The following is a 24,492-nucleotide window of genomic DNA, read 5'->3' as shown; positions in this document are numbered from 1 at the left end:
GCTCTCCAAAAGCTGGCAGATGAAATGTAGCTTTTCTGTGAAGTCCTCTGGGACTGGGGAACCGATACCACAGCTTCTTTATTTGGTCTGCTGAGCTGTGCCCCATGAAATAATATCTCCTATGCGCCAAAGAAACTGACCAATCTAAGACCATCTTGAAGGTCAGCATGCTGTCAAGTCTCTTTTACTTATAGTTTCAGTTTTCAAAGAAAATTAAGTTTTTCATTTACTGAATAGGGTAAATTGTAGTTTAATATAATTTAATAAAAGTCATTACGGGTTAATAAACATGCCTTCATGCTTTACTACTCAATGTAAACAAAACAATATGACCAGACGAACATACAAATCCAGAGGCAACGAATTGGCCCGTCTGCAACAAATAAGTTGTCACTCAGGTCTGATATCAAGGGAGGAGACAACGCCCTATCTATCCGAATAACGTAAGTCTAACAAACCAGACACGCTGTAGCGATAACAGCGAGTAAAACACATGTATTCAACGACACCAAAAAGCTCATGCTGCTGCTAGCAACAAGCATCAGCATCCTCTGCAGTGCAAAGCCAGCGGTGTAGGCAGCTTTTAGCTGACTGAAGCCCCCAGTCTACTCCACACTGAGTGGTGCAAGCCCCACATGAACTAATAAAAAGTATCACAGACATTCGGCGCAGTGCTTTACCTGAAATTGGCCGGAGAGTCTACCTGTAAACCACGAGAAGCGGGATCAGGTGGCGATGGTTTTCTTTTCTGTCGGTCCGACATACCGATCCCCTATTCATTCATTCGCTACGGCACCTCCGGGTGAAAAGTGCTACACCGATACTGCGATATGAAATCCAAACAAGGGGAGGGACCGGCAAGGGAGGAGGGAGCTGTTCAAGGTAAACTTCAAATCTCAGCTCAAAAGCCCTGTCACCCAACATCACCCAGCCCATGTCAGAATGCAAAAATATGCACACCTTAAGATTCTCCTGGAAGACTGAATAAAAAAAAAATAAAAAAAACAATTAACTCCAACGCCAACCTGTCCTGTATGATCTCTTCCCTGAAAAGATGCAGACTAGGCAACTTTCACGCGCTCTATTCTTTATTTCACTTTATATTCTGTAAAAAAAAACAGTAGAAATCCGACAGATGAATAGGCCTACTCAACTAAATGAATAGAAACTGGAGATACCCTAATTTAGATATCAGACATCAGACTGTTCTGTTTAGGTGTGACTAAAAATGACAACAATTTGCTATTAGGCTGCAAATTAACATTACATTGTACACATTCCTTTAAGATTGTAAAGCTAATAAGCCATTGATTGGCCCACTTCCTCTAGCAGATAACTTAATCTCAGCACACATCCATACACCACGCAGACTTTATACAACCTCACTGCCAAACAGTCTCTGACAAGAAAAATAAGAAAACAACTAAAAGATCTTCATCTTAACTGATTTGTGCTTTTATCTATTCAGACTGCTTCAGTAGATCTGGGAAATTCATTTTGGGATGTACCATTTGTTAATTAGTTGTGTTGATATAATGTCAAAATCACAAGCAGGGGTGGACAGTAACTAAGTACATTTACTTGATTACTGTACTTTTGATCGATTTTTGAATACGTACTTTACTTGAGTATAATATTTGTGGAAACGTGTGACTTTTACTCCATACGTTTGAAAGACAAATACTGTACTTTACTCCACTACATTTGAAATTTGGGTAACACTTTATAATAACTACACACAATTCATCATTTATTAAGCCTTTGTTACTTATTAGTTAATGGTTTGTTCATCATTAGTAATTTCTTGTTCATACATAATTTATCATCAGTAAAGCATTTGTTCACACAGTTATAAATAGTTTGTTCATAGTAAATAAGCCTATCTAAAATATGTTTATACATTATTGTTAATACTTAATAAATGATGCAATAATATGTTTTTGATTAAGTAATATTTCCATTATTTAACAGCTGTTACATACACATGCACTAATGATTAGTTAGGGTGAGGATACATATTTTATAAACCACTTCCTAATACTATAATTAATAATTAACTCAGGAGTTACAAGTGGTTAGTTAATAATATTTTGTGAGCTCATCTAAAGTGAGGATGTTTACTCTTGCATTTATTCATTTAGCCGAAACTTTCACCCAAAGCGACTTACACATGTCAATTTAAAGGGCAAGGCCACATTGGAGGACGCTGGGGCTTGAACCCCCAACTCTATGGGTTACTGCATGTTAACCTGGCTCCCTATCCACTACACTACGTCTGCCCAGTGGTATTACAACAGTGCGTGTTTACTAGGAACAAACCATTTTTAACTGAGTGTAAACATGATTTACAGATGAGATTAATGTAGGAATAATGCTTTACAAACAAAGAATACAGCATTTAATAATAATTTACAGATGTTTAATAAATGCTTAACAGTGTGTAGTAGAAGAAAAAAGAAACTCTTGCATAGTTATAGGAATTTCTGTCTGGGCCAAGGTAGTGTAGTGGACAAGGAGCTGGACTAGCATGCAGTATTCTGAAAAGTTGGGGGTTCAATTCCCGGCTTTCACTGTTATGTCAATGGCCTTCGTTTTAATTGACATGTGTACGTCGCTTGTCTGCTAAATGAATGACTGTGAATGTAATCTTTACAACTCATTTGAAAATGTGTTGCAAGGCATAGAAAGTCCTCACTTTAGATAAGCTCACAAAATATCATTAACTAACCACTCCTGAGTTAATCATGAATTATAGTATTAGGAAGTGGTTTATAAAATATGTATCCTCACCCTAACTAATCATTAGTGCATGTGTCTGTAACAACTGTTAAATAATGGAAATATTACTTCATCAACAAAATATTATTGCATAATTTATTAAGTATTAACAATAATTCATAAACATATTTTAGATACAGGCTTATTTACTATGAACAATCCATTTATAACTGTGTGTACAAATACCTTTTTTTATGAGAATTAACATAGGAACAATGTTTTACAAATGATGAACAAAGCATTTTGTAATAGTTTGCAACTGGTTTATATTAAAGAAAATGATTTCATTTATAAGTGGTTGTTTCATTACTTATTAAGTATAAATCATGTACTTACAAACATATTTTTTGGATAGGCTTATTTACTATGAACAAACCATTTATAAATGTATGAACAAATGCTTTACTGATGATAAATTATGTATGAACAGGAAATTACTAATGATGAACAAACCATTAACTAATAAGTTACAAAGGCTTAATAAATGATAAATTGTATCTAGTTATTATAAAGTGTTACCGAAATATGAGCATGAAGTACTCACATTTACTTAACTAACTCAGTTACTTTTAACCACATTTGATTCTTTAAATGCAATAATGTGATAGACCATCTTGAAGTTAATTTTTTCAATAGTTCAATATGAATAGTTCAGTTTGAATGGTGACAACAGATTCATCAGAATATCCACCATGTAACCTGGGAGAACCCAGACAAACCTGTCAGGAATTGAGACTTGAGAAGTGGTCTGGTGTTAACCAAGCTATCCTCAATTATCATTGTGAAAGTGGAATGAAATCAGATCAGGTGAAATTAAATCATTCACCCCATAGCTAAATCTTTAGCCTACATCATACATAAAAGCAAGCACTTTTGTACTTCAACTTAAGTAAACATCTGACTTAGCAACTTTCACTTGTATTGGAGTTGACAAGGTGTATACTTTCACTTAAGTAAAGGAATTGTGTACTTCGTCCACCTCTGATCACAAGTAGGCAACAGAGATTTATGATGTTTATAAGTGTGTGCAGGTGTGTACCATCTTCTTTCCTGCTAAGAACTCACATTGCACATTGCATAACTGATTTTCCCTCATTATGATGAGGTAATGTAAAGACTGTGTTGACTGAATATGAGTGCATGAGACACCACACCCAATTACTGTGAATGAGCAGCTGAGGTGAGTCAGTGCACCTGTCCACTAGACACAGTGATGACTACTGTATTTGGCAAGCATGTCTGCCTTCAAACACACGCCTCTCAGGGCTATTTTATGGCAGGTGATGATTTGGCAGAAATGGTCTTGACCATCCATTCAAATGCACTGCTGTTTGTCTTGCAGTGAGAGAAATGTCTTGCAGTGAGAGTTTATGCCAACCTGTGTGCGTTCAGTATTCTGATGGGCTCCATTAGTCTCTGTGCCAATTTTTCAGATGTGTCCAAAGCATTTCCATTATATCATAATTTCACTAATGCCCCGAATAGACAGCCTTAATCAGGTAGGCAAACCTTTTTCAGTTATGAGTTGCTTTAAGTAAAGGGGAAAATGCACATCTTACATGATCCATTTTCTGATGTGTGGAAGGATTCAAGGTAAGAAGGTGTGCAGCAATTTGATGGCATTGTAATGTGATTACTATTTGAAGAAAATGGCATAGAGTTGACTGAGAGACTTATTGTATAGTTTGGAACTGAAGTGTGGTCAAACTTTGTGTGTGTTTATGCCTGTAATGAAATGCATCTTTTGAATTGAGCTCAATAATCACCTTAATCTGTATTTCTAAAAAGAGGTAAAAAAAAAAAGCAAAGTCTCCATAACAAGTAATGTATTTGGTAGGCCAACTGATCTCTAATTTAACATCTACCTTATAATTTATTATTTATATGTCACAAGAGACTATAATATTAGAAAACCATTTGATGGGTATTATTATAGAGCAGCTGCATGGGAGGCAGATGGGAAATGATTTGTGTTACTGTAATGTTAAAGGTCTCCATGGAAAGTATTCTACTTAACTGATTTGATAAGGCAAACCCAGAGCGGCAAACAACAGACCACTAGTGCCCTCTTGTGGCCAACACAAATCACATTTTTTTTTGTAGATATGCTTTGATTTTCTCTAGTCTGGTTGAACCCAAAAGAACCTGTTAGCAAATTTGAATTTGCTCTGCAGGTTTGTCTGGGTTCACCCAGGCTAGGTTTTCTCTAAAGTAACCTACAAGCTTGCTGTAAAAGACAGAATACATATAACAACAGGAGGCTTTGGAGGAAATTTTATTAAAGAGGAACATATTTAACATTTTAACAAATTAAGTAGAAAGGAAAACAACATTATTATACATCATTACAAAATGAATGACCCAAACACAATGCAGTTAAGCATCTGGTTGACTTCATACAAAAGAAACATCTGATCTGAGAACAAATTCTTTTGAATTCATCTTGTTGTTTCACCTCTTGGGTTACAATGTTATTAGAGGAGAACAACAAGTATTTAAAAAGACTTGCATATTTGTGCAGCGATTCACTTTCTGCTTATTAAATTATTTATTTTCTTGCTACTTGGTTAACAAGGAGCAATTGCAATTTGATACTAAAGGCAGAGGCATTAGCAACATTTTCTTTGACCAACAATGGAGTCTCTGAATTCTCATGCTACTTCATCTCGAATAATGAGCATGGCCACCCCACACCTCTCAGGGAGACATATTAGGATCACATGCTGATGCAAGAATGTAGAGAGGGGTTTTCAATAACAAATGTGTGCTACAGATGAAAGCAGCCTAATCAGGCCCTCCTCAGACGGTACTGCTTACAAAGGGAAGATGAAACCAAACACAAAGCAACGTGCACTGTGCCTGAGGCCTCAGTCTCACATACACTGGAATACAAAAACCTAAAATGATTTGCCTTTAAATAGTTACTATTTACAAACATATTCTAGAATCTTCTTTCATTGAGCATACTCTATAGGAGTACAAATAAAAAGCTCTCCCTCACATATATTTTAGCTTAAAACAATCACAACATACACACACACACTGAATGAAACAATGATGTGCTGATGTTACTTCACAGTCAGTAGTCAAAAGCTGCCATTCAACTGAAAACTAAAGCTGAAACCAGACACAATGCCAACCAGACAAGAGGCCTCAGAAATGTCTCTGGGAAGGGCTACTGTTCCACTGTGGCTTAGTGTGATTTGCTGTGCAAAAAGCAGTTTTACGTTGGTGTGTGTGTGTGTGGGGGGGTGCTTTCAATAAGACAAATCATACATTAAGCAGGATCAACTGAAACCTTTATCCTTCATAAGAAGGTGAAAACCTCTATCATACAGCCAATCTACACATGGAGATGAACTTGTGAAAACCACACACATATCTGCTCCAACATTCGATGAAATCCATGTGAACAGGATGCATCAAACCAATTCCATTCATCAATATCTTTGGATTCAGGATTTGGAGAGCTAACTATTTCATGTCTAGTGTTTAGTGTGTACACATGGACTTATTCACTAATTGCCGCACTAAAAGCGTGCAACTTTAATTTGAACACACAAACACATGTAAGGTTGTGCCATGAATAATTGAGCCTACCCAGAATGCTTTTAAGCATTACTTTAACATGCATGCTAACCTGTCTCTGTCTTAACATCATCACACATCTCCATCCCTCCTGATATCTGTATTACTTACACATGCATTGACCTAAATGGACATTAGCTTGGGGTCAAACAATGCGCAAACACTACACCTGAGCACACACAATAATGCACACACACACACTTCACAAATTAAGTGGGACCTTCCCTTTGGCCTCAAAGCATATAGTGGAAATGTGGAGTGTGACTGGGCACATACCAAGCACATTATGCTCAAATAGAATTACGAGCGCTCATCTGTTGCAATTTTTATCTGAGTTTCTCATTGTTCAGGCAGGTTACAAATGTATAATTTAGAAGGCTATAATGTTCTCAAATGTAGGGGGTACAGACCAGTGGTTTTACATTGTATGATTAAATATGTTCATGCATATAATATCCAGCAGAGAGCCTTTAAAATATGACACTACTAAACAAAATATGATCTCCTCACGAAAGCCGTTTGGAAAATAATAGATGGATTCATTTCTTGTACTTGTATTACTTAAAAATATAGGGAACATCATAGTCAAACAAAGTAAACTGCATTACAACGTGTTTTTAAATGTCAGCATGCAACACCATCTAAAGAAATCCCCCTGCAGAATACTCACTATGAGCTAGGTGATACACATGAACACAATTAAGTACACAACAGACAGTCCACAAAAAAAACAGAAAATAAACACACTCTCTCTCTCTCTCTCACGCACGCTAGCTTGTTTTATGGCCCTTCTCCATGTGTGTGCAAAGTCTGTTGTAAGGCACGGGTCTGGAGCTAAAAACATGATGGAAAGGTTGGGAAAGGTCATCTGAAGCTTAGTTTGCTTCTCGATCATTCTTAGCACACACTGAAAGTAATCTGACATGCAAAGCTTCACACTAACATGTATATGTACCCTCACTGTAACGTTTGGCTTGCCCTTGCGCCAGCCTCTACACCTGTGCCGTGCTGCATTTAGTGTTATTTTGCCTTTACTTAAGATTTAAATATTTTTTGTCCTTCTTCTCTGTGCTGATGTGCATTAGATATACCCTGGCCCCCACCCTTATACATTCAGAGTGCAAAAGCCACAGCTAACTTGGTCAACACCATCTGAAGTGGCTGTAAAATGCATGGAATATGCGTCTGTGCAACATACTGTCTAGGGCCCTCTGTCGTTATTCTATAGTTATAACATATAATAAAGAATGAGTACTTAAAAAAAAGTTTTCTAACTGATTCAGAAAACAACATTTACAAGATTATCACAACACTCTTAAGCCGAGAAGACTATAGAATACATATGTTGATACATATGTTAATACATATGTTTCTACAGCCATTGCTCTGAGCAATGGCTAACACAACAAAGTGAGTTAATTTGAATGACCAGCAGCAACCCATTGGATTGCAGAGTAAATACAATGGTGCAGATACCACACATTAAAATTTAAAAGAAGTTATGGAAGGCTGCTTTTTGACAGGTAAGGTGCATCTTAACAAATGGATCTCTCTTCATTCTGGGAAGCAGGAGTGCGTGACACTCCACCACTCCAGTGATGAGCAGGGTGGCTGAGGCCAGCGTCTACAGCTCCTCCAAAGCAACTGGAAACACACAAGTTAACTTGGTTAAATTAGTCTGTTATCTTCTATTTAGTAGTGATGATGTACACAGCTAAACACTAATACATGTCATCATAGAGTATTAGATTCAGAAGATGGTAGGGCAGTGAAATGTTTGGACACTTTCTTTTGTGAGGCCTGTGAGGTAGGGGCAATAGGGTACCTGTTAGTGTGTCACGGTTCTGTGGGGTTCTTTGTCCAGACTGCTGCATTGAAGCTTGGGCTCGACGCACCCCTGGGAACTCTGCAAGTCAAAGGGGCGTTCCCTCTTCCTGCCAGATGAAGCTGAACCGCTTGAGCCAGCTGCAAAATGTAAAGGCCCACTTAGATGCTGCTTCTCTCTGTACACACCACCCAGTCTCCTAGTCATACTCATGCAAACATGCAAACTTTCATTACTTTTCTTACTAACTTAGATTTTTAAGTACAACTAATATAAATCAACTCTGCATACAAAACGGTAAGACACCAGGCCAGCTTCCATTGAGCACATGCAGAGAAGTAGCTACAAGAGTGTCTCCTGATAAAACTCTTTCATAAGAGGATGGGTATAAATATAATGCATTTAATGTTCATGGCCACTAGGTGGAGCTCCGTAAACGTTGTGCAGGATTATGTTGCCATGAGAAACACTGCATGGCGCAGTTACAGCCTGAAAATGATCTGACCGGTAAATCTGGTTAGCTGGAGCCCAGGCACACAATTTGCTGTTTGTGTCTGAACAATGAACACACCATTGGAGCCGGTGTGTCTTGTAGATCCTGTAAGCACGGATGACTCCGCCTCCTCTGGTATAGCAGGGACCATCGCTAGCAAACCTGAGGGAATGAGAACACATCAGATAAATAGATGAGAAAAGAGAGACAAAGGGATTCAGCTTCTCCCTACATGTATACATATACATTTATACATATCATTTCCAGTGCAATTCAGTTTAAAGAAAGCCCATGCAATTCCATTTGGATAGTTTACAACTGCAAGTGGACCGCTCTTTAACTGTGCAGACGGGCACCGATCCAGAGGACATAAGACACCTGAAATGGTTTATCCATGTCTAGGTCTTGGGCTCCTTGTTCAAAGACAAAAGGGCCTGCAGCAGCAGCTGTCCCTCCTCCCTAATTCTGTCCCCTCATTTTGGCTGCCGTCTGGAGGAGAACCGGGGTGGTGGGGGGCCAGGCTTAGAATAGCCTGACATGGTGCAAAGAAGCACCATCCTCTGGAGCCTTTTTCTGTTCTCCAGAGAGGCTCAGGTGGGAGAGGGACAGGAAGGGAGTGACTCTTAAGGGAGGCTAAACATGGCCTAGGGGAGTGTTAGGTAAGGGGAGCTTTCATAACCACCCTGCACAAGCACACAGCCAGCTAAGCTGGGACTGGAGTGACACTAGAGTGGTTAAGTGCCTGCCTGCTTCTCTCAATGTCAGGTGCTCAGCACATGAAATGCACCCAGGTTTCCATTCCAAGATGGATCGCGTCTCTCCATTCTTGCACGGGAATATGAACTATAGGGTGATTACTATTTGTGGTTGATTTCGTTCCTCCCTGATCTGCCCTGTGAGAGGAGGCTGCTTTCACAAGACAGTTCAGGAGTTATAAGACACATCCCAGTTTGGCACCGAGACACTGGCTTTGAATTTGACTTTATGAACATCTCATCCTAAACCATTTCATCATCTATAAAAAGAGAGACTAATTAGCTGTAAGTTTGTAATATGAGACAATCAGACAGGGACTGGGTCAAGGGTTGCTATATGCAAATCATGCCTTACACAAACATATTGGTCTGATGCAGATCTTGGCCTAGCTCAGTGTTTTTAGATTTCATGCATAAACCCCAAACTCAGACTTTGCATGCTCTGTATAGTATGTGCAATGGCAGGGTGTGTCTGGGTAAAGCATGTACTCACTCAGGCCCTTGTACTGAGAGAACTGCTGGTAGACCTGCTTCATCCTCTCAATGTTGAGGCGACTGGTCTCGGCGTGTCTGACCATGGGTCTGGGGTAGTCCACCCCTACCACACAGTTGCAGGCCTTCTGCAGGCTCTCAGGGGCGTTCCACGGCTCGTGGATATAGCGGTTGGGATAGTCCTTTAGTTTGGGGATGTATTTCCTTTGTGGACACAAAATGCAAATTCAGTGCAGTCAGAAAAAGACTAGAGTTCAAATAATTTATATTCTGATTTTTACCTGCACCAGCTAGGAAACAGTGCATTAAAATAGCAGGAATTGGGTTACTTCAAAGAAGGGATAACTGCATGTTTGTGTATGTTCAGATGACATACTATGCAACAAAATATTACAACAAAATGCCTAGCCTGTTATTTTCCCTTCATGCTTTTCCCTCTGTTATTATAGTCCGCACTACTACTTACTGACTGCTTGAAATAGTTTATGGTTTTTCACTTTCTTGAGGTCATTTGTCTTGACCTCAGTTTAATAATAATAATTTAAAAAAAAACAAGCGGGAGGTCAACATTTGTTTTGGATACACATGGAGTGCACATCACTTGTGAACAAAAAGAACACAAACCATGACTCATATGAAGGTAAAAATTTCATACAGAAAGCCCACAAAACATTTACTGTCCTCAAACTCTTTTTATGTTTCAAAACACAAAACACCTACAGTAAACCGACAATGCTCCCCTCTTTGTAGCCTAACAGGATCATTTCACAAGAGCATGGCAAATTGTTTGTTTGTGTGTGTGTGTGTGTGTGTGTGTGTGTGTGTGTGTGTGTGTGTGAGACAGAGAGAGAGAATTTGCAGGGCAGTCTGTATCTACCTGATGTAGTCTCCGGACGGGTCTATTCTCCTGGCGAAGCCCACGGGGCAGTAGCAGTGGAAGAACTGCTGGAAGAAGGAGCTGCAGGAGAGCCACATCCAGCTGCCCGCGTTCACGCTCCAGTCGGCGTCCAGCAGCATCTCCTCAAACACCTGGTCAGGAGAGGACAGTAGGCAACAGAATACGTGATGGAGGAAAACAAACGTAGTAAAATCATGAGACCACAAGATATTAAATTGCAGCATCTCCTAAAACAACCGGTGAAGAGGGGACAGTCAAGGACAGTTACAGTAGTACAATTACACACATATGCAAAAAAATCAAACTAATACATTGAAGCCACAGGACACTGAGGAGTTGCTAAAGGACATGGGTGGGAGAACCTAAGAGATTAGAAAAATCCTCAGAACAAACTTAATGTTCGCTACTTTCGGATAAGCCAAGGTGAAATGAGTTGCTCTACTTTGCTCAAGGATGAAAAAAAATGAGTCACAAAATACCAATTTCTTATCGTCTCCACCTCCACCTTTGTCAGTGCATGAAACATGGTGAAGCACACCTCATTTATGTCATTTTGACATATCAATCTGACTCTGGTACATTCAGAACATCTTGCAGCGGGGTACATTCATTACGGGTTCTTTCAATGCCACACTGTGATAGTGTTTTGCTTCCCATTGAGGACTTTGTTCTCCTGCAAGGCTATAATACTGTGTGTGCCGTTTTGGGCCTGCACACAGTGAATGCATTCAGATTGCATTACAATTTAAACTTGGGTTTACAATAGGTCTGTTTTACAGCCGCAAGCATTTTTGTATTCAACCACAGAGACATCAATCATTTGTTCTAAACCATGTGATACACAATTTGGCAGTCTTCTGAGTTCATTAGAAGCTCAATGCTCACTTGTTAAAAACGAAAATGATTTAGTTTCAGTAAATTAAAAGTCTGTTCACTAGTCGCCTTCTTTCCTTGAACATGGAAGCCAGTCCATCAGTCATTACTTAATACACACTTCCATTTTTAGAATATAGGGCTATTTTTACTTCAATGGCTACCCCTAAAGATTTTATTAAGTAATGGATCCAAAATGACAGTCCTTAGGTGGATCCAATGTAACTAAAGTGGGCCATTATTATCACCAGGTGTACCAAATGCCTTATAGCACATTAATATCTACTATTCTCTCAAGATCAATGAATGCACTCCTACTGTATTAGCTGTAATAAGCAAACAAAGAAAAACATTGAATATCATGAGTTCTTATTTCTGCTTTTTTGTGTCTAAGACATCTGACATCTGTTTTGGCATCTCATAGTGTTGAGTTACCTTAAGTGGCAAACAGCACAAAGGTAAACCAAAGCAAACTCACGTCTCAACACTATTTCTGGATATGTGTAATATGTACTATGAATACACTGTTTGAAGGTTAACTTTTAAATGTATTAACAATGTATTTTATCATGGGGAGGTTTCTGTATTTTAGAGTAAAACCAATGTTTGAAACAAAATAACTGAATGTTTCAAATGACTGGTAAATAACAGAAAGTCCTCCCAAAGGGGCCAAAAAACACATTGCCAAAGTTCTACAACTTTGTAACAGAGCTTCGAAAAGATACTTCTGCAAAAAAGGAAAGTCATATCAGTATATGCTTTGTACCTTCACTGTCTGATATGGGTTCACTGCAGTCACCTTGCCTTTGTTTGTTAACTACTGTAGCCATAGCAAAGCTACAACTGACTGCATACAAATGACAGCTAATCACTGTTCAAGATTAAACTATATATTTAATTTAAAATGTAACACAAATAATGTGAGATAAAAAATACTCACATTTTGATTCATTATTTTATCAACTTCATTTAAGACTGAATGTTAACACTCTGATTGTCACTGTGCTTGTTTTATTTGAGTATCGTTTATGTCTGTTATAATTCTGTGATTGCTTTATTAGATTGCTTTTTATTGCACATCTTTTATTTATTGTACTTGTTATCCACTTGATATCACTGTAAATGAGGGCTTGCCACCATTGGTGTCTCAAGTTGAAATATAAATAATAAATAAAATCAATACAAAAAAGGCAAAAGGACAGATCCACAGACACCATACCAGGTACCCACCTTCATGCCACTCTCCCAGCTGATCCAGAGGTCACCCCTAGTCAGAAAGCAGGCCACGGCATGCCGGGCCAGGTGGTGGATCCAGCCCTCCTGCCGCAGCTGGGTCATGACGGCGTCAATCCACGGGAATCCTGTCCGTCCCTCGGCCCACTTGGCCAACGCCTCTGGGTTCTTGTCCCAGGGAATCTGGATGCAGATGGGGTTGCCCGTCATGCGGTCAAACGCAGGGTTGCGCGTGGCGACGGTGTAGAAGAACTCCCGCCAGAGCAGCTGGGTGTAGAGGGACAGGGGAGGCTGGATGCGTCTGTGTGCCTGGTGGAGAGAAGGAACATAAACATATTTGGTTTCTTTTGTTTGCATGTTTTTCAATTGCTTGCACTTATGTGCTTATGGAACGCTTTACATCCCTGTTAATTACATCCATGTTGCCATCTCAGGGTAGACCAAATCCCCCTCTCGAAAGAGGGGGGATTCTCTCTGTGCCTTCACATATAACAAACAATCCACCAAGAATAAACATTCCAGCTCAATCAATTGCTTTTAAAACTCAGTAATGTGCTTTGATGCAATGAATGGCAAAGTATCACAAAAAAACATATAGAAGCTTTTGAACTTGTTGCACAGAGGTTCTCTAACCACAGGCCTTCTCACCTTTATGTAGAGATCTCGGAGTTTGTAATAGAGCGTTCGACAGGACAGACAGCCAAAGCGGAGGTAAGGACTCAAGCCTGAGGGATTCGCCATCAGGGAGCACAAAGTTATGCGAGGCCTCTCATAGTTCGTCACCCATTCCTTCAGGGAAACCAGAAACATATATTGATATATAGATGAAACAGTATAGAACAAAACATTTAGTCCACAGAGGTCATCCTCAGGCATTGTGGTCATGCCATGTCCACTACATCTATTAGATAAATTACAATATATAATATTGATATAAAGGTATTCAGTCAGAGGCTAAATTTGAGATTTATCTGCCGTTTTGTCTTTAAACAGCCACCATTTATTTATTTATTGATATGTTGTTTATTTCAGTGAGCAGGTGCTTCTAGCTCTCTGAGACTCCCCAATGGCATGCCTATTCTGAGCCGTGCTGACTCACACAGTCCCTGTCTGTCATAGACATACTGGACTTTGCAGCTTATGTGAGACATGAGCTAAGCACTGTGCTGTCTTCCTACGGCTCCCTTTGACCCCCAACACACCTTCTCTGTGTGTCCATTCAGCCGCTGCAGAGCCTCAGTCTCGCCTCCCTTCCACACCGCTTGGCCCTTGTCAGCAGTCTTAAAGCCTGTACAGAAGGCATGGGGGAAAGTCACTTAGAGTACCAAAACAGTGACTGCAAAGCCACAACAATAAGATTAAAATGCATGCCCTAGACGTGCAGGAAGGTACAGCTTCTTGACATACATAAAGATCAAAATGCTATGAAAACTCTGAGATCTGAGATAAGAGAAAAGGGTTGGAATACTGTTTAACGGCCTGTGACTGAAGCCAGAAGTTTGTGAGAGGAACAGATAGACAGGGAGCTGTAATCTCCCAGGTCCTCACCCAGCTCCTCCAGCGAGGGAACGCTGTAAAACTCGTCGTGGTTATCTGCAACCGGCGTCGTACAACTGTCCATCTGGCTGGCAGATACAGTTGGCAGGGGTCTCTTGGGCAGTTCAAGCCGTTGGACAAGGGCCTGAAAACGTTTGAAGGACAATGGGGGGCTGTTGTTGTTCAGCTCAATGATCCTGGAGCAAATAAAAGAGAAAAAGATAAGAGCTAACTCAGACAATAGACAACTCAGTCCTCTCAATTCATTTATATAATGCAATAAATAAAAAATACATCCAACACCTTATATACATCGGCTAAATTCAGAAAATATTATTAAATATATTAATTGTATTTCTTTATTTAGAGACAATTGCTGAATATTCCCCTTTGTTTTGTTTTGCAGTGTGGTCACCCACAGCAACAGAGAAATGAAAACAACACCGCAAAAACTGCTTGTTTAACTAATTAATATAAAATGTATAAAAATTGGTTAGATATCAGTTTTGAAGTGAAGGTCAGAGCTAGAACTACTTAAAAAACAAAACTAAAATAAAAGACTCTAACCACTATAGATTATCACTAATGCTGACTGTCCTTAGTACAATCTAGTTTAAAATGTCTAAGCAATCTAGCTTAAAATATCCATCTTAAAATGTTTAAACAATTCAGTTTAAAATGTTAAAATGTACACCAGTAATGATATACTATCATAAGCCTTCATCTGTAATAGACTTGCTATAGCCCTTAGACTGAAGAAAAAAGGGTGTGAGTGCCTGTCCGACGTGCGTATGTGTTTACATAAATTCCTACAGGACACGCAGCACATTCTCCCACACTCAGTCTGAGTCTGCGAGCACAGCACATGTCTACTACAGTGGAGTCGCCCAGCACATGTTCAGTAGTGTGACTGAGAGACGGCTCACACAGCCAGCAGAGGGCAGTGTGTCATGTGACGTCGACGGACAACCTCGAGAGGCAGGATAGGACGAGGTGCATCATGTGAGGCCTGGATGCAGACCATGGTTATCCGAGGGAGAACACCAGCGTGTCATCCTTGCGTAGTCTTCAGCTCACATGCAGAGCGCTACTAGCCTCAGTGATATTTATATAACTGAAGGAAACTACACTATTCTTTCTCTCTCTCTCTATAGGATTACATAAAGGAAGCTCGGAGGTGATCAGAAGGCTTTACACACAACAATGACTTCAGAAATGGCTAACATAAGGTATTGAACATAAGCCTCCCGACTTCTTTAGAGACAGAGTGACCTTCATCCGGCCCGGTAATTTTAGCTGGCAGCAGAAAATGGGATCTGGCAGGTTGGTTTTGTGCAAGCGTAATTGCAGAAACTGACAACAGAAAAGCTGTCTCAATAACAACCAATGACAAACTGCTGAACTGGGATGAGATAAGGATATGGCACACTCTCCCTGTGAGTCTTGAGACTGACACTTTCTAGAAGGTAAATTGTTTGATGGAAGCATGATACATGCCCTGCAAGACAACTCGGAGTACACATATGCTGACTACCACCACAATAATCTATGAAGGACAACAAACAAACAGCCTCTGCTGCAAATAACTCACCATGACTTAAACAGGTCTTATATATATATATATATACAGCTTTGTTGCCAGACTGGCACTACTCTTGTTTAATCTTAACTGAGGGGGCAAATGTTGTAAAGCTTACAATTTTTCACCTAGACTCAAAGTGCCAAGTGTTTTCTTTGAGAATTCACACATTACACACCACCTAGGCATCTCCTGACCATACTGCAAAATGAAGGCACAAACACGGGAATATTCACACATTGATTAGGCCAGTGGAAAAATACAAAAATGCCCTTATCTAATGGCGTTTCATTGCCTGTCACCTCCAAATTGTTTCGCTTACAGACCAATCCCTCTGTACCTATGATGATGTCATTCAGCACGATACCAGTGCTGCTGAAACCTGGCCCACATGCAGACACACACCATTTCATGTCTGTATGCTCACACACATCACAACCAGACAATTTCCAAAATCCTTCAGATATATGCTCATAACTCTCAGTGCTATGAACTCCTGTTAAATGCACCTGACTAGGCAATGTGTCTAAAACCGGGCTAAACACATACTGGCATGTCAGAGAACACCCCTGGAATGCACTTAACATCTCAGTATCATTCAATTAGGTCAAACTTGACATTATTATCACCCTCTATTCTCTAATTTAACAAAGCAAGAAGAGGAAAAGGTTTAAATCGAATAAACATTAGCAGATATTGGATGTACAGTATATCTGACCTGTCCAAGTTGTAGAGAGTGTGTGAGTTTTTCACTCTGGTCTCCACTCCAAAGTTTCGAGCCATCTTGATGATGGCAGCATCCCGTTCCTTCCCATAAGGCTCGGAGTCATACTCAAATGTCAGACGGGTTACATTCCACTCCTGGAAGTCACATTTTGGATTTAGACAAAATGCTAATGAGTCACATGGTTCAGTATGTCCACTTTATTACTCTCCAAATGGGGGTTAGGGTCAAAGAACAGTAGTCTGCTGATCGACATCCTAGCCACCCCTTCACCCAGTAATCTATAACAGATTTTTGACACCAGCAGCAGATCCAATGAAAACTGGGTCAAATTCAAGAAACATCACAGGACCATCATAGCAGCATATCATGTCAATATGTGTATTATTATAAATGTGCATGTGTGTGAAACTTCAGATTGTGTGTGTATTGAAATGAAACAAATAAGCACCTTGAACAGACGTGGGAATACATCTGTTGGCTGTCCCCGGACCACAAAAAGCCTTGAATTCAGTTGTCGAAGACTAGTGTCCAGATTTTCCAAAGACTCAAGTAAAAACCTATGGTGTAGAAAAGAAATGTGATTTGACCGTTATTTTCACAGAAAGTATAGAGGTGTTCCAATTAACCACCATTTAATTTAATTGTTCAGTAAGTATGCAGCCAAACTGACAATGTTTTCATGACTGTAATCCAGCACTTTACTGATAAACCATTCCATAATTTAAATCACTATTCCGTTAGAGTAGAAACATGACAGTTAGCGGGTATTCGGAAACAGACATGAAACCTTTATTTTGATGCAAACCTTATGTTAATGTGCTGTTACGAAATGCAAGTCATAGCGTGCACTTTTGCCCTACGCTCACGTGCAAGCTGCCAAGCGGTTGTTGACTAGAATGCGGATTTGGCAAAATATGGCTGATTTCACTATGTAAAACTGTAAGGTTTCTAGACAGTCCCTATAATAGCCCACTGCATTGCCTTCTGCACAGAAGAGCAAGTTTCCAGGGAAGACTTTACGCGAAGCAGTGACATTAGCCTAGATTCAGTAGGCTAGCCCACTACTTTGGGCGTTTGCATAGCATAGCCTACATACATCAATTAGGCTACATAGCTTTTCTGTAGGCTACTCTTCAATGTTGCTTGTTCTGTAGGCTGTATACATTTACAAATATGCATATTTTTACGTTCACAAATAGCAACAGTTGGCGGCTGACATAGGCTATTGTCACAAAACCTGGTTGTTGGCTGCATAATGTACAGGTCCTTGAAACAAATGTTAGACTAGAGTTATTTAACAGACTAATGTTCAAAGAATTTCAAGACAAACCTCCATCTGTTAAATCCCACATTCGCCGATCCAGCAAACCAAGGATCCAGCACATAAACGCAACGCACAGTGTCCGCACCATCCAACGCCTCTTGGAGAGCAGGATTATCGTGAAGCCTCAAGCCTTTCCGAAACCAATGCACTGAATTGACAACCATGATTGTTAAAAACTCTAATTCAAAACGGAGCAAATTATACAAACTTCTGTCAAAAGTCTTATCATGTCTGTTATGCGGACAGTCTCGCACGTCCCGCCTTCGTAGTGTTCATGACACATTCGTCGCCACTGGACATGTTCTAGTTAATTGGCTAGAGGAAAGGGTCAGAACACGCCTATCTTCACGCGGATTGGTTATTTTGCACGTGTAGACAACGCCCCGTCACGTTTACATGGTGTGTTTTCAAGACCTTGAAGTCATTCCTTTATTCATTAGGTCTAGTTTTCTGTCCACCGTTTATTATTTACTTTGATGGGAAGGCATGGCTGTAAATTAATGTCCCCTTTTTCCTTCTCCGTTTTAAAAATATGTAGGCATATTATTATTTGGCAATTATCGTATTCAAAACAACCTAATAAGAAAACTATTTTGGATGTTTGTTTTTTTTGCTTTCTGATCAAATTTCAAGACGCGCTAGTTATCTAAGTTTGATGCAATCGGCAGTAGAGAGGCGTACTGTGAAAAAAAACTATCTCGTGCTGTGACACCGGATATTTTATATAAGAGCAGCTACATCATCGTTGTTTTATAAGCCATTAAAGCCATGCCAGGTCCAAGGACCTGAATGAACGTCACAACACTAAGATAATTAAAACGTTCAATTTATGATAGCATATCATAGATACATATGGCAATGTAGGCCTATTGATTATATTTATTATAGCCTAGACTGAGGCAATGTAGTCTATTATCCTAGTCTATTTTTTTTTTTTTTTTCATTTTGCAAAAAAAGTTATTTAGGCTAACCTATTACATTTTATAATTTATAAAAAAATAGTTCTATAGGTATTTTGACCTCTCGAGGTATGATGTCTAAGCTGTATCCTAATTCTGAGCAATTCCAAAACAGCCTAACTTTGCTGACCTAGCCAACGACTAACGTCCAGGGTCTCTGCATATAAACCTAAGCTAAACCTAGAAAAGCCTAGGCTACATAGGCTAGGCCCATTGCATAGAAATTTACTTGAGTTGTTTTTTACCAGAAATATTATCAGGGAATTTATCAGCTACGTAGGCCTACGTGTCCCACAGTGGTTAACAAAGTCACTAGCACCATCTAGCGGTTTGGGTTGGACTGTTCGGTGGCGTGCTTTCGATTGGGTCAGTTGCTATAGCTCACTAGCACATAGCCACACATAGCCAACTCTTTATCAAATCTGAACTCCACAGACAATAGTTTAAAAGTGTAGGCTAACTCAGTTTACAATCAAATTCTAGGCTACATGGTTTGGTGGTTCAATCCGTCTTTCCAAGTCCATCCTGGGCTGCCATGGGACTATTAGGTCACACACTTGCAAGACATTTCTAACACCACAAATAACATTTTTAAGGGACACGTCAACTTTAAATTGACCCCATGGATAAAAGACAAACAACAATGCTTAACAATATCTATGTCACATGTGATCAAACAAGGTGTGTTCCACTTCAAGACAGGTGTCTGCATAGATTAGATCAGTGTTTCTCAAAGTGTGGTCCGCAAGCTATTTCAGGTGGTAAAATATAATAATGAGTTGTTTGCAATATTGTACCAACTTGTATGTAAATCCAAATAGTTAAGTAAGCTATGCCAGTTTAAATCATATGAATCCTCTAACACAATAAGCAAGGTACAAAGACAATAGGCAAGGTGGTTCAGTGAGTAGGCCTAATAAACTGTTGAAGTAGGTCTTCTCTTTTTGGTTTATAGCTAGGTGATCCGTGAGGTTTTTTTTTATTGGCTAAGTGGTCCTTGGTCTGAACAAGTTTGAGAAACACTGCATTAGATGTATTATGCTACGATCACTTAGAATAGATATTTTTTTTTGTAAGCCTAACACAATGATTTAACATTTATAGTCATGACTGTATAGATACGTAGTGTAAACTATGGTATTATTGTTTAAGCCCTTATAGCTTGAAGTAATCAAGCTTGTTTAGGCTGATAATGTGTCACTGTCGTTATCATTAAGTGGTAAATTGAGCTTTATAATGCATTGTGATACACTTCAAGCTGTAAGGATTCCTGCTACAACATCTTAACATGCAGTCATAGCTATTTATGAGTAATTGTGGTTAAAAAGGCTCAGGTCAACTATTATAGAGTGTAATGAATAGGCTTGACAGTCCTTGCATGTGTTTATAACACCAGAGTTTAAGTTGCATGCTTGGGTAACTCAAAAACACATCTTTGAGAAAATATATATAGCACACATTAAATCTTTGTAATCTTTATTACTTCATACTTCATCAATTAGTCATGACTGACTATAGGGTGTTTCAATTGCTTCATTAAAGTGTTCAAAAGGTCCTCAAAGTGAGGATGTTTCCGTTTCCATGGTTTTAGTTATTACCATGAGTATAACATATATAATGACAGAGAGAAAAAGACATACTGTAACAAGGCCTACATAAGTTTGGAGACAGATGGAGAGATGTACAAACAGATATATAACGGCAAACCATAGAATATCACAAATCAACAAAAATAATACTAACAAGCATTCTTCAGACATGATAAAACCAATCAATTAAATAAATGACACTTACAAAACTTAGCTTTACACAAAGCTATATGCTTTCATTTACACAGTATAATCTCATTGTGAATTGCCATGTTTGCCAAGATTTTAAGTAATTGTAAAGATGTATAAAATAATTCAGTAGTTTCTGCCATCTTTTAAGGTTTAGATGACAAAATAAGGACATGTAACCCAAAATGCATTCTTTGCCTACAAATGATGACTTGATTACAAAATAGCTGTGCAAATTCATTTTACATTGTCTGATATTACTCAGGTCTTTCCACAAAAAGAACATATCTAATAATTGGTCTTTATTTCACTGGCCTTCTACTGGGCAGCTATGTGCCCAAAGCTCTACACCTCTGGGTGCTCTTTGGGTTTAAGGTCCTTTGACACAGTTACTTGTGGGATCTCGGCTGGAGCCTTCTTCATCTCCATTCCCTTTACCCATGTGTAGCCAGAGGAGCCCCCCAACACCATCATATTACTGGTCCACCACAACAAAGACTTGCTAGAGTGATTGTACATCACTGCCAGGACTGTCTGCGCGCAGGCCTTGGCAGTGCCAGACACGTTGTGAGTCAGAGGGCTGGTGAATTTAATCTGCAGGCCAGTGACATAGCCAATGGCAAAGCCAAACACCCCTCCAATGCCCATCATAGTCCAGAACTGTGGGTCACCCAACCGGTTAAAGCTCAGGATACTACCCAGTTCACCAAATATGACAATGAGCGGTAAAAAGAGAACACATGCATTCAGGTTGTTGTAAAAGGATAGTTTCCAGATGCTGCCATCTACCACCGGCATGACCTTTTTGGTATAGATGGCATTGAGAGAAACACAAGCACTGGCTAAGACTCCAAAGAGGACTCCAGTCCAGGACAGTGAACCAGCAACACCCTCTTGATCCACACCAAGCCAGAACCCCCCTGAAAAGTAGAGATTACAAAACTTTTGTGGCGAGAAGTGGTAGAATAGGAATACATAGGAAAACCTCCATTAAATCAATTACACATCATAGGCTAGGCTACACAAGACTTACAGTATAAAAAGCTCACGATTGTGGGTCAGCGGGTAAATTTACCACTGGTTTTAGTTTACAGGAAAGAACATTAGGGCAGCTTCCACAAGTCTGAAGCATGACATGTGCTTGGCTTGTTAAGTCCTCAACATGTCACAAACGTTGGTTTGGATAGGCTAAAGCTAAATCAATGGACACAGATTATCACAAGAATCAATTTAAAATAATGTGACATCAGTAATAGGCCTACTCACCCAAAATAACCCCACAACACAAGAGGGCTTTTAGAGATGTGGTCTGCTTAATAATTGTGTATGTAAAAATAACGTTGAAAACTGTGCTGAGCGAACGTCCAACGGTGTAGAAGGCGACTCCAACATGTTTCAAGCAAAGGTTGTTGAAAGTAATCATCCCAATGAACACAATGGTGAGAGGTAGGACTTCTCGGGACACTTTGAGGTCAAACCTCATAGAGGGAAAGTCAATTTTGTCGGGGAACAGTGTGGATAAGAAATACATTAATCGACAGAGTCCCACGCTCACCAGGCACTGAAAGAACGTGATGAATAGTGGTGCATCCAGGTCTTTGTTTTCGAGTAGATAGTTGTTTAGGAAAACCATCGTGATGGAAATAAACCAGTAAAGTGCCACCACAAGAGCTATTTTGATGGATCTCATAATAAAACTCTCGCCCGTCCCACCGTTGTCCATGGAATCCGTTGAACCAACAAGCGCCATCCTTAATATTTTCGAGCGCTTCAGCTGAGACCTGTTCATATTTGCAAAACACCAACACAAACATAAGTTACAATTATGCGAGTGTGCTTTACATTGTAACCGTGCACTCCACCGTTACACCAACCTATCAGATACACGTAGTGCATAGGAAACAACAAAGCAAACTCTCCTCCTTTTCACATGATCACTTCCTGGTCGAAACAGCCTAGGCTACTCTTAAAGGACCAGCACGTTTAAACGGAACATGTTACATTAGTCGGTTTACAACGTCCAATGTGTCCTACACTGCATTAGCCTAGGGTTAGATAATGATTACGATATATATAGATAATGTTACGCAGTTTTAAAATCATATGGAGAGAAAATCATATACATGACCACAAAAATCTACTTAAACACATCATTATTACCTCGCTTTATACGAAACATTTTAGGCTGCTGATCAGCTTAGGGACGACAATCGATCAAAAAAACGACAATCAATCAAATGACTGTCAAAGACCTGTAGTCCATAAGTGCACCACGTATCTTACTGAAACAAATCAGCCAACCCTAAACCAATCTTTAGACAGGCAAAGTGCAGCAGCAGTGACAAGGTGGTAACTGCTTCCTGATATTACTTTCAATATGAGCACACACTATCTAAACATCTCAGTTTAAGTTGGTGTCGGTGTTTTATTTAGATCTGCGCACAGGCAATGTTTTACCTTGATGTTCAGACGCTGTCTTCAACTTGTGGCATTGCAGTTTACACGCACTGATGTTCATGCCTGGTTTGAAAACCTGTTGGTGAGGTGGATCTTGCTTTTCCTGACTGGTCTCTTGGCTGCAGTCACACAGCAATTGGCTATCGTTGAAGGCAGGCCTATCTGAAACACCTGACATAAAAACGACTTTATTAGCCTACATTTGAGTGGCACATAGAAACTGGTGACGCTGAATAAATCACCCCTCTCTTGGCTGTGAAGTCCTTTTAACATTCGATCTACACACGTTTGTCATTTCTGTTGGATAACCATAATGATAGGCTATAATTTATTTTCAGTGAGAATGGTAGGCTAGTTGAACACAAATGTTGGCTAGTTGAACACAATTACATTATTTTAAATTGTAGCTATTTCAAGATTTTTAAACAATTTAAATTTGACAAACTTTGCCAAAGTTGTTTTTGAAGTGATGTGTAGGCTAGCCTGAAATGTGTCTCAGAGTGCTGTGTGTGTTGTTGGCCTGTCTTACATGTAGCATATGGGGTAATGTGTAGACCTGTGTGTGTTGATGGTATCATGTCTTCCAGTAGATATTAGATATTAGAGATGAGAGATTCACAAGTATTAGAGTACAGTCATCAATACAGAATCAAACTTCTTACAGTATTAGAATACAGTATTACAGTATTAGCTCAGCCAAGATGAAGCAAAACCTCTGCGTTTAACCTAAAAAGCGTCTCCGTGTGGACAGGCCCTAATTCTCAAACAATAACACACTTAAAGATAGGACCTTTTCTGCCAAGGCTGTGTGTGTGTGTGTGTGTGTGTGTGTGTGTGTGTGTATGAGAGAGAGAGAGAGAGAGAGAGAGAGTGCCTCTCACTCTTAATACAAGGATACACGGATACAAGGAAGTTTATTGTCACATGCATATAGTTACTGGACGTAAGAAATGCAGTGAAATTATGTCTGGTGTCAGCCTATTTGTGCATTAATGGGGGTGCAAAAAAGTGCAGTAGTAGGGTAGTAGTAGGGTAGTAGGGGTTTAGTAGATTAAGTGGCAAGGGCTGCATAAGAAAGGTGGGGAGGATCGGGGATGGGGGCACCAACAAAGGAGCACCCAAGAGCAACAGGGGCAAGGAAAAACTCCCTTACCAAGGAAGAAACCTTGGGCAGATCCACGGCTCAAAGGGGCTAAC

At 39.7% G+C, this 24,492-nt stretch overlaps 3 protein-coding genes across 4 annotated transcripts in view; all 3 read right to left on the bottom strand.

The window, feature by feature from the left end:
• Positions 1-813, bottom strand: part of mapk8ip1b (mitogen-activated protein kinase 8 interacting protein 1b) — a gene marked incomplete at its 3' end in the record, with an annotated part of 33,994 nt that extends 33,181 nt beyond the window's left edge. The window contains 1 exon segment of the mRNA XM_048263484.1: positions 681-813. Within this exon segment, the coding sequence (XP_048119441.1) occupies positions 681-763 (83 nt within the window).
• A 4,224-nt stretch (positions 814-5,037) lies between these two features.
• On the bottom strand, positions 5,038-18,389 carry LOC125307477 (cryptochrome-2-like). The gene is made up of 12 exons (XM_048263483.1): positions 18,108-18,389; positions 17,226-17,334; positions 16,769-16,911; positions 14,484-14,668; positions 14,138-14,223; positions 13,584-13,724; positions 12,933-13,244; positions 10,809-10,960; positions 9,933-10,135; positions 8,763-8,846; positions 8,192-8,331; positions 5,038-8,010 (listed from the first exon to the last, which is right to left on the bottom strand). The coding sequence occupies exons 1-11, from the start codon at positions 18,263-18,265 to the stop codon at positions 8,195-8,197; spliced, it is 1,710 nt and encodes a 569-aa protein (XP_048119440.1). The 5' UTR covers positions 18,266-18,389; the 3' UTR covers positions 5,038-8,010; positions 8,192-8,194.
• Positions 18,390-20,519: 2,130 nt separating this feature from the next.
• slc35c1 (solute carrier family 35 member C1) lies at positions 20,520-23,410 on the bottom strand. 2 transcript variants are annotated; one of them, XM_048263482.1, is made up of 3 exons: positions 23,296-23,410; positions 22,105-22,619; positions 20,520-21,758 (listed from the first exon to the last, which is right to left on the bottom strand). In XM_048263482.1, the coding sequence occupies exons 2-3, from the start codon at positions 22,586-22,588 to the stop codon at positions 21,184-21,186; spliced, it is 1,059 nt and encodes a 352-aa protein (XP_048119439.1). In that variant the 5' UTR covers positions 22,589-22,619; positions 23,296-23,410; the 3' UTR covers positions 20,520-21,183. The 2 variants fall into 2 exon arrangements, with proteins under 2 accessions (XP_048119439.1, XP_048119438.1); XM_048263481.1 differs by lacking the exon at positions 23,296-23,410 and having other exon boundaries at positions 22,105-22,865.
• Between the last annotated feature and the right edge of the window lie 1,082 nt (positions 23,411-24,492).

Source organism: Alosa alosa, chromosome 14 (assembly GCF_017589495.1).
Source record: "Alosa alosa isolate M-15738 ecotype Scorff River chromosome 14, AALO_Geno_1.1, whole genome shotgun sequence".
In the NCBI taxonomy this organism is placed as follows: Eukaryota; Metazoa; Chordata; class Actinopteri; order Clupeiformes; family Clupeidae; genus Alosa; species Alosa alosa.
Note: the sequence above shows the minus strand (reverse complement) of the source record. Positions and strands in the feature narration are given on the sequence as shown.